Source organism: Stigmatopora nigra, chromosome 10 (genome assembly GCF_051989575.1).
Source record: "Stigmatopora nigra isolate UIUO_SnigA chromosome 10, RoL_Snig_1.1, whole genome shotgun sequence".
NCBI classification, from domain to species: domain Eukaryota; kingdom Metazoa; phylum Chordata; class Actinopteri; order Syngnathiformes; family Syngnathidae; genus Stigmatopora; species Stigmatopora nigra.
In genome coordinates, this window is record NC_135517.1 from 7,037,501 (window position 1) to 7,048,158 (window position 10,658).

Consider the following 10,658-nt stretch of genomic DNA (forward strand, 5'->3'; position numbering starts at 1 on the left):
GCAGAATCAGAGAGCTCTAATTAAGTCATGGGGGAACCAGAGGGAGCCGACATGGATGTGTTCCCCAAAGCCCAGACCGGCAGAGGAGGGGAAGAGGGGATTGCTTCAGTGGGAACTTCACAGGCCAACAGTAGTCGGCATCAAACGCAGTTGTTGTCAGCTGAAGGTCCAGTTGAGGTATGAACTGTTGCATGTGTACATTCACAAGGGAACAGTTCCAACGAGTTTACTCCCCCCCAACAAAAAACCCCTATAGTTATCCCATATGAAAATCCTGTGCTTTGTGTATCAAAAAGACCCCAAGCACTTCATTTGCACAATATGGCTTTAATGTGATGTCAGACAATTTAAAGGATTGCAGCAATTCCGTCTACTGCCTTCAATGTTAATATAAAAATTCAATCTAATTTTATCTAATTGATATACAGTACATATTAAAATGTGTTCATACTCATGTAAGCAATCGTTACTTTATCACATTTTTAGTACTAAGACAGAATGTAATAAAATAGAATAGAGTAGAATAGAATAAAATAGAGTAGAATAGATTAGTGACGTATATCTTGTTAGCCTTCAGTAATCAGCAATTGATTTCCCTGCAAAATAGATTAATATCCAATAAACAAGCATGCCCTGAAAGTCTCGAGATTATAACCATATTTCTTTATAATCAGCAGCTCTTTTTACATCTTTCTCAGAAGTATTGACATAAAATTATTTTCATTATTGATGTCATACAAAGGATGATATGGTTCATTTCTGACCGACATATGAGTCCAAATATAAATTCCGACCCTTAGGGTGATGCAGAATGGGCTCCAGTATTTCATTACTTATCAGAATAATGTGCTCAATATAAAAGCAGCAGGTTTGTTGGAAAGCCTTGAGTTTCTGTTCAAAATCAATATTTTCTACGGCATTCTATCCAACCAAATACTCCCACAAATGTGAATCACACATTTAAACCACAATTATTCAAGTCTTTTAATGTTGACGAGGAGGGTCTACCGAATCTAAAAAAAAATGTCATTACATTAAAATCCTCATTCACAAGAAAAAAGTATAATCAGAATTCTAAAAAATGTTAATTGGTCATTACTTCATATTGTAAACTTCTGAATTCCTCTGCTTTGCACAGTATGTTTGATTTTAATTGAAAAAGAGAAGTTATATCCCTAAAAGTTAATTACTCAAGTTGTTGAGAATTTTACTTGTGTCAATAATGGTTTAAAAAAATTTGGGGGAGATTACAAGCATACACACATCATGCTTATTTAGAACAACTGTCCCTCTGCTTGTAGCCTTTTGCAAATTACAATTTAGCACTCAAGTTAGGATTACCTGTTTCTGACCATTCCTTGTGTGTGGAGTGCGTTTGTACGTATGCACACGTGTGTGTCTGAGTGTGTGTGTGTGTGTGTGTCTGTGTGTGTGTGCTAGAGAGAGAGAGCAACCAAGAGAGCTTAGTAAGGGGCCCACTCTGTTTTGTTCTGTTCCACATCAATGGGACATCAAGCCAGGTTTGGACCTGACAGCACCCGGATTAGAGTTTTTCTACCAGGCTCTTTCAACCCCTCCCCCAGTGTGCACGCACACATACGCCCTCATAACCATAACCCCCCCACACACACAAACACGGCCCCTCTCGAAAGCCCCCGGGCTGGGCCCCGTGCTTTCTAGCCGGGAGGGGCATCCCACACTGCAATTCACAACAACAATTGAATGACACTGAAATATTAAATCTTTGAAAAGTGTGTGTTGCTAAATTAAATTTATTTCCACATGTAATGCAAAGGCCACTAACTTTAAAGAGTGCATCCATTTGTTTGTGTAGATATAAAGTGACTTACATTCATTTTCTAGTGATTTACTGCAAACACAACTGGAATGCCGGGCTACACTTAACAGAAGCCAGATGCCAAGTGATTGTACTTTGGCAGTAATAAAAGTGTGTATCTCTGGTGACAACTAAGTTATTATTTCCCCGTTGTTGGCCTGCTCCCTGCCAGGAGCAACTCTGATCACTGCCCAGGATTAAAAACAGAGATGCAAGCGTACAGGAAGTGAGCGGCATGTTTGTTTTGAGTACAATATGAATTGAAGTCTAACGAAATATGCCTATGGTGTTATTCACTAGGAATCCAGCAGGTGGAGATGCGTTAGCAAAGCGATCACGGTGCAGGCCCTTTATTTGACCCATGCTTGCCCCCAAATGTGAAGCAGTGGACTTCCTGTCTGTTCCACTGGAGTTGAAATAAATCTGCGGTCCTGAGTGCTTGGGGTTTTGCTCCGAGGTGGCGGCATCAAGGTTTCACTCGGGATCTCGTCCAAACACTTAAAATAAATGCCATGCTATAGGAAAGTAATACGCCCACGCGATGGAAAACATCCTTACGTGTGTCTACACACAGTCATACTCAAAGGGTCAGACTGTGTCCCCCCCTCCTCGGTGACTAAACTCACCCCTTTAGTTTCCTCTGTTGAATCACCCTGATCTTTATTCCACTGAGCTGCTGGGCTGCCATCCAAGTGAGGCCTAAACGATCCCAAACAAAATGTTTTTTTTATTGACGGGCAAAGGCAGTAGGGTCGACAGTGGCGATTGACTGTAATTGGTCGGCAAGTCAGCGACGTATTTGAACTACCCCACGTAAAGTGGCAGTCTTTAAAACGTTCGCACACATGCTGCACCCACCCGTTTCTCTCCTCGGCTCCCTTTAAAAGAAGCCAGATGGGCCACAGGGAAGCAATCACCGTTCTATTTGTCTTGGTACCACTCGGGTTAGTGAAGTGTTCTCAGGCTCAGCGCTGCCTGTTGTCTCTGTCGCTCACGGCAGCTTCTGGACAACTGGTGACTCAATGGGAAGGGGAGAGCTCAGATGACGCTCAGTAGAGAGTAGAACCCTATCGAGGCCCAATGTTTGAATCAACACCAAATTCTGCACCTTTATGAATCCATAAAGCTGGGCTATTTCTTTTGAAAGACATTTGTTGATTGAAGTCACACACTATCCATCACAGTGGACTAGTGATCAATATGTTTCTCGCAGTCCTGAGGTCCAGTGATCAAACCCAGCTCTTTACTTCCTGTGTGGAGTTGCATGTTGTATGCTCATGTGGGTTTGGCTTCCGCTCACCCCTCCAAGAAGGAAAATGCTTTTAAAAAGGCTCGATCAATTAATCTTTGCATTTCACAGATCTTATATGTGAGATAGCACAGATATCGGACATCCTCTTTTAGTTTACTTACAGTACTTCAGTGTTGCTTCATTTCAACAGTCCTTCCCTACCTTGCGACACTGACTAAATACAAGTCATCCATTTACGTACATTACATAACTTAATTTTAAAACTCAGTCAATTATAATGGCACCAAATTATGGAAGTGAACGGGGGCCATAGTCGAGATGATGGGGGTTTTAGGTGCTACATTAATAGTATGATTTATCCTTAGTGATGTTAGTATAACAATTCTGAACTTAACTGTTGCGAAGATATCTTCCTCCTTACAACACTTTTGAATCTTATTAGCTCTATCTTACCTATCTTACCTCTAAAAAAATGTAAACACAAAAACACGAAGAATGTGTCAACCCTCCACACTAGGGTAGCTGCGATAGATTCAAATGCAGAATTCTTCTTCTTAGCTTTTAAGCCGTCACACTGTGTAATGTCAATTGCAATGTCAATCTAAAAAATAGATATTAAATTGTACATATCTGGTACATAGTACTTTGGCCCCATGTGCTCTTACTGTAAAAAAAAATGATTTATAGTTCTAATGCAGTTCGTCTTAAAAACATCATCAATCGTGCCTTTCCAGATGGTGAAGAACAGCCTTTTAACTTCAGCCATTTACAGGCATAAGTAACAGTTTGAAGCTAATATGCGGAATGAGGGTCGTTGAGGAAGCTGGTAGCTAACATCTTTCACCAGCTGATATGGACACTGGTATTTAGAGGTCAATAGATGAGGCGTGAGGAGCTGAAACTGTGTGTGTGTGTGTGTGTGTGTGTGTGTGTGTGTGTGTGTGTGTGCAAAATTTCACATGAACTTGCATATGGTTTGGTTTAGTGCATTGAAATCAGTAACAGACACAGAACAGTGACAGTGTGAGCCTCACTATGCACGCGCACGCACACATCCAGGCAGCATGGGTTGACGGAGTGACGGCATCCAGAAGGAATTTTACTCGATAACTTAGGCAGGGAACTACAAGGTAGCTTCTAAACTACTTAGAGCATTCAAAAGATTTAGAAATATTTAAACCATCTTTAACCCAGCACAATATATATATAAAGCGAGATACTAGACGTATTAACCCTAAATACAATAAATTGCGCACATGCATTAGAAAATCTCGAAGCTCTGAAGACTGCTCCCGCCTAGAAATACTCAGAACCTGATAGGCCGGCCTTGCTATGAACCTTGATCTGTGACCTTGTCTGGGACTTGTGACCTTGAGTGAAGCACAAGGCAGAGAGGTGCGACTCCATATGCCCCGCCCTCTGCTCTGCCTTTTCCCCTCGGATCATTCGTCTCCATCGGGAACAGGTCGGCGGGGAAGGCGATGGAGAGCACAAATGTCAGCGAGACATTAAACAGGACGCGTCTGTGTGTGCTCTCCTTGTCCAACCTGTCTGATTGCCCTTGCTCCTCTTCCTCCTCTTCACATCACGTTAAGATTCACTTCTCCAAGGAGCAATAAATTCATCCCCTTCTCTGAATCTCTTTGTCTTTCTTTTGTATCAACACCTGTCACCTTTTCTGCACATCCTCTCTTCAACCTCATATGCTTAATGTCAAAGCCGCCACCACCAGTAATTCAAATAAAATGGTTGTATTTAAGTCCCTCAGAGTGAAGCCTGTCCTCCCAAAGGAAACGATAGGTTATGACATTAAATCACCTAAAGATTCCCCGTGGAAATTCACTTGCCAAAACATTAAGCAAAGCAATACAATCTTAATCCAGTACAATAAAATGATAGATAAAACTATTTATATATTTTTAGAACATTGTAGACCTCCACCATAAACTATTTAAAAAATAACAGTACTATATCAGTTAAAATTCACAAACTTTTTTCAATGCAATGTTATCTTTCACCAGTGTAATGTAGATCTATAATTGCTTGTTATTTTTTTTTTTTTTTTACTCTGGCTGGTTTGTATTGTGATAGTTTAACTTTTTAGTTTGTTTCTTGGTAGCATATTTGAGCGCAATTTGGGACATTGTAGATCTTGCAATCATTGCTGCACATGTTTGTTGATTGATTCACCCTACCGGGATTTACGGGTCGGAAAATGAATGAATGAATGGGATTTATATTTGTATTTATACATTTTTACTTGCACTTTAGGTCACTAAATTTGCAAACTTTAATAACTTTTATATATTATATATATCTCAACTCTCATCTCATTTTCTGAACCGCTTTATCCTCATTAGCAGAGCAAGTTACTTTTGTTTTTAGCTACTGTTATTATCGTAACTGTGGCAACCAAGCTTTCTTGTTCCTTTTTTTTCCCCGTCCCTAAAACAAGCAGGTTTATTTTTGGGGGCCTAAACCCAACAGCAAATAAATACACGGTGATGGCTGACGTCAGAGACACTGATCTAAATGTCATTACTATTGGATTAGAGTTTCATAAGGATGTGTTGGAGCATCTCCGCCTGCAAGCTCATGTGAGCATACACAGTGCGCATGACGGCCCAACTCAATGGAGTGGTGTTTATTTTATTGAATGTTTATTTCGCTGTGTAAAACATGCCACTCTGGGACTTTTGTGCAGCAATGTGCTCCAAACCCACTCTCCCTCCTCCTCATTCAGTGTAAACAGTGTGTATATATGGGAGTGCTCCCCTCACTAGTCTGTGTACTTGTGTAATCCATCCAGTCACACATTGTAAACAACATTTCTACATGTTTATAAATTCTGCCCAACCACTCTAATGAATTTATGGTAATGCCTTGTTCTACTGCTCCTGCTCTTGTGTGTAAGTATGTGTGCCTCTCCCTATTAAGACTATCACTCCAGCGTATACTGTAACATGTTCTCCTGTTTTCTGGTGTGAATGAAAGACTTTTTACGTCCATTTGCCGGTTAAATGTAAAAAGCTGGTGACAGCAGTCAACATCAACTGTCTTGTGAATGTACAGACCCTCACTATGAAATCCATTAGCGAACAAGCTTATTTTATTCCTTTCTCTTGAATGGCACACAGCAAGATACCATGTCTTAGTAATAAAATTGAGGTTATATGTTTAAAAAAAGTGATTTGTGGGTGATTTTAACACAACAAAAGAAAAAAATGACTTTGGAAATGTGAAACTGTGTGTGTGAAGCTATATTCAACAAAAATAATTACTATTGTTTATGTATATGTTTATAGTAATGCAACAAAACTCCCCCAAATTGGAGTTTAAACAAATGTTTGTGAACACAATGCACCTTAAAACCTTGTAAACGTCAAACGATCACCTAAATATCAAAACATATTTACGCCAATTTGTTTTGCTTTTTCCACGTTGCACGATACATATGTTTTGTTGATTTGATAATCATGTACACGAAGGTGTGTGATGTGAGAGGGCACACGTGGGTCTGGGACTAAGCCATCACGGGTACTCCTCATCAGGCTTGACAGGTGTTATTACATTGAAATGAGGGCAGTGATGTATGCATCTGTAATGTGGACCGGGCCCCCTCTGCTTGATGGAACCTGACACTTCTAATTATGGTGACACATCTGAAAAAGAAAAAAGAAGAAAAAGAACAAAGTACCAACACTTTTCTCCAAGTGCGGCCTATCAAGCCTAATGAAAAATTGTAAGAGCAATTCATGAAGACATTACTTGAAGTGACACTCTCACTTTTAAGATTGCTTTGTAAGTTCTAGCAAATGCTAGGTTACTTATGAAGAAGAAGTTACCACTCTGATCAAATGTTTAACATTCTCCTTCAACTTCAGGCAGGTTTTCTCTTAACTAATAACTCTTTCAGATGTTTGACCTTCCAAGTGTAAAAAAAGGGGCATTTCTCACATATGTTATGTTTATCTGAAGTCTGAGCAGTTTTGAACCCTTTTCATTAATTTATAACTTGAGTACACATCTATATGTACCATCTTCTTTTTTTTGTTTTTGTTATTTTAGAAAATCACCATAATCTTATCGAATGGTTGAATTTCTTTGTAAAAATGCCTGTGTAGGACTAAGCAAAAGTTTATGTAAATCTGCAGCCATTGACAAATCTAGTAGGCCACCAACTATTTGTCACTGCAACGTGAATGTTACCAATTTTGTGAATTCATAGAACTGGATCAAGCATTCAACAACCCTTCATTCATTTTCTATAGCCGCACATCCCAGCCAACTTCGGGCGAAAGGCAGAGTACCTTCTAGACTAGTTGCCAGTCAGCCGTAGAGCATACAGAGAGAAAAACGACCAATCGTTGCTGTACTTGGGGAGGTTAAAAAAAATTAAAAAAAAAAGTGCTAACTTCCTTAAGATGAACTTGTAATGAACACCTTGCTCATCACTTGGTAATCTGTCTTTATTTGTTTATTTATGTTTAATCCTTTTGTGGCAAGACTCAGGTCACACGTTTTATATATTTCCTATATAGTCTTAATAGTATTTACTATTAAATTGATAGTGATTAGCTAGTTAGATGGTTAGTTAACTTAAATTATCCACTGCAAATGAAAAAGTGGGTATTAAAAGACTAAGCATTGTACTTTGCCTGTGTTAATACATTTTGAAGTCAATGCAGCCAAGGTGATGTGTGCCACATTGTATTAGTCCCTGTCTTATCACTAGCCTTGATTACTGATTTGTTAAATGAATGTTCTATTAATTGTTTGGAGTTAATGAAGCTTTTATATGGTTCTTTCTCATTCAGTGGGGGTGCCACAGAGACCATTGTGATCACACGCAATGTGCTTTGATAGAATAGAGAGACAAAGATAAATGCGTCCCCTTTTTACTGGGAAAGAAAAGGAGCAGAAACAAACAAAATGCAGCATCTAAGGAATAATGATGCTTGCTTTTTGTTCAATATTAAATTAGTTATTTTTCCTATTCCATAGTGTCCGTAACACATATTTACCCCCAGCTAAAAAAATCTATACATACATACATACATACTTAACTTTCTTTGTATATTTAAATAAAAGTGCTGTTTTAAAAATCTTCATCCTGATGCATCTCTTCAATTTTTCTCTCAATTACAGCCTAAGTTCTGGGACACAGAAATCAACTGATGCTGGATTTTGTACCTGCAACACAACTTCTAACAGTCAGGTAATTACTTCGGCCAGAGCATAACACTTAACTTTATTTGTATTATTTTTTTGGATTAGAGGACAAATTAGTCACTTTTGTAGTGTGCTGTGTCCAATTGTGCAATTTTTTTATTGTATGATTTCCAAATATGAACAGATATTATTGCCAAACAAACTTAATACTTCAGCTCCCTGCTTTTTTCAAACGTCATATAATAATACAAAAAAAAGCACAAGGGAACCAGTTAGTTGGGTAGCCAAATAATGTCCACGCCACCACCACAATTCTTTACCACATTTCATTCCTGATACATGCAATATGGCTCTGTCAGATTCCTGACAGATTTGGATATGACTCTTATGAATATCAAATTTTCAAAAATAAAATGATCAAACCTTTAATATGTTGATATAATCCTACACTATAGTCACACATCATCTTTAATTATCTTGAAATATCTAAACCCTTTGGAGTTTTGTGCCAGAAGCAAGTCTCTTGCAAGCATCTGTCTCATTCAAATGTGCTTCAGCCAACCTAATTTGCTGGCGAACAGATGTGATGCCATATGTTTCTGCTTCTTCTCCGAAATGCAACCTGCTAAGCTACTGAACGCTGTTTTGGCGTCTTCCTCTAGTGCTCCTGCACATACAACAATATGGTTCATTGGAAATTTAAATGTTTAAGCATTCAGCTATATATTACACTGAACAGAAACATGAATATAACACTTTTGTTTTGGCTCCGATTTAAATGTAAAACTTTTTACACACTCAATCAGTGATTTTCGCTCAAATAACATTTCTCATGTGTCTGTTTTTTTTTTAAATTTTATCAAACAGTGGTGACATACAGGATGCATTCCTACAATTCAATTTACTGAGGCAGAAACGTCAGATTTATGTCAACATATGAATTAAACAGGTCAGATTTGTATTTGACTGTTAAAATTGCATGAAAAAGACAAAACAAATATACAATGTGAATCTAGCATGAGTGAGCATTTGTCCATTCTCACAGGTTTTAGGTATCAAGATGCTGATTAGACAGCATGAATATTGATTGCACAGGTGTCCGGTTGCCGGGCCAAAAAAAAAAAACAAAGGTTACTTTGAAATATGCAAGTGTAAGGTAGACAAAGTCTAATGAACATTTTAAATAGCAACAATTGTTACAGAATGGGTCATGTTCTACTTTGGAGGTTACATTGCATTTCACCATAATGTTGACACTCAAAGAAATATTAACAGTAGTGGCCATGCATGATGAGCTTGTGGATGTCCATTTGGAAAGTAGCATCACTACATAAACATTTCTAACAATTTATTTCCTATTCATATTCAGTAGTGTGTGACCATGTTTCCCTTTAGAGATGCTTTGGGTGAATAGCATGAAAGGACAGCTCAAGTGTATTAGTGTCTAAAGTATACACAGTTTATTACCCTTCATTCCTTTATCTGTGGATGTGAAAGGGTCTATTCACTCTGGCGGGCTTATGCAGTGCACGAACGAGCAGCCGCTCCCATGTGCGCCGGCGTCGTTTGTCCGTGTTCGCTCCAGCAAGTGAGAGGGACAAAGGTGAAGTGACTGATTTGTTGCAATCGCTAAAATAATAGAGCAATTTCTTTCCTTGATGTTCATGCTCTGCTGTTGACACACTCGCATACACCTACACACAGACACACATCAGACGTGAAGACCACTAGACATGTCTTTTGAAAGCAGCCTGTTCCTTCAAATCATTCGCAAACAATGGCAGTTGTGAACAGATCACATCAATCTTTCTCAGGAGAAATATTACTTTCCATCACCTTAAAACACCCCAGAACTAAATCACGCACACCTACTAACGACATAGTGCTTTGTGCGCAAGGACTGAAAAAAAGAAAATACATTATTCTGTTTGTCTAAAATTTTCTTTCAATCCCACAGGAGCTTCACAAAAATATTCAGTGAGATTCCAATGTCACAATGTTCCAGCGAAGCATAAAACAAAACGTCGAACTGGGAGCTGACTGCACATCAATTACACTTCTATTTCTGAGCAGAAGGTAAGGTGAGAGTGGCCTTGTTTTCACAGCAGTTTAAATGTTGCTTGTTTAAATGGTTATAGCATCTTAAAATAAAATCCACACTCAATAAATCACACATTTTCACAGCCGAATAGGGAAATAGGGCATGGTGGAAAGTAAAGCGGACATTGTCGACCTTTGCCAAAGTGTAAACATTCGGCAAATGTAAAATGACACATTTCTAGTACCTGGGCATGTGTTGTAAAAGCCCTCCTGAAATTCTGTGTGATTCTTAAAGTGAGACAAATGCAAGACAAACTGAAAGAATATTGTTTAACAATATAAAAAAAAAACCTGAAT

At 38.6% G+C, this 10,658-nt stretch overlaps 1 protein-coding gene across 2 annotated transcripts in view; it reads left to right on the forward strand.

Moving 5' to 3' along the window:
• The window catches only part of LOC144203611 (protein FAM72A), a 21,947-nt gene extending 11,631 nt beyond the window's left edge, over positions 1–10,316 (forward strand). Inside the window, exons 6-7 of one of the 2 annotated variants that reach the window (XM_077727139.1) lie at positions 8,238–8,307; positions 10,219–10,316. In XM_077727139.1, the coding sequence (XP_077583265.1) occupies positions 8,238–8,307; positions 10,219–10,242 (94 nt within the window). In that variant the 3' untranslated portion in view covers positions 10,243–10,316. The remainder of the gene's footprint in view (positions 1–8,237; positions 8,308–10,218) is intronic. The other variant, XM_077727138.1, reaches the window with a different exon arrangement.
• Positions 10,317–10,658: the final 342 nt, after the last annotated feature.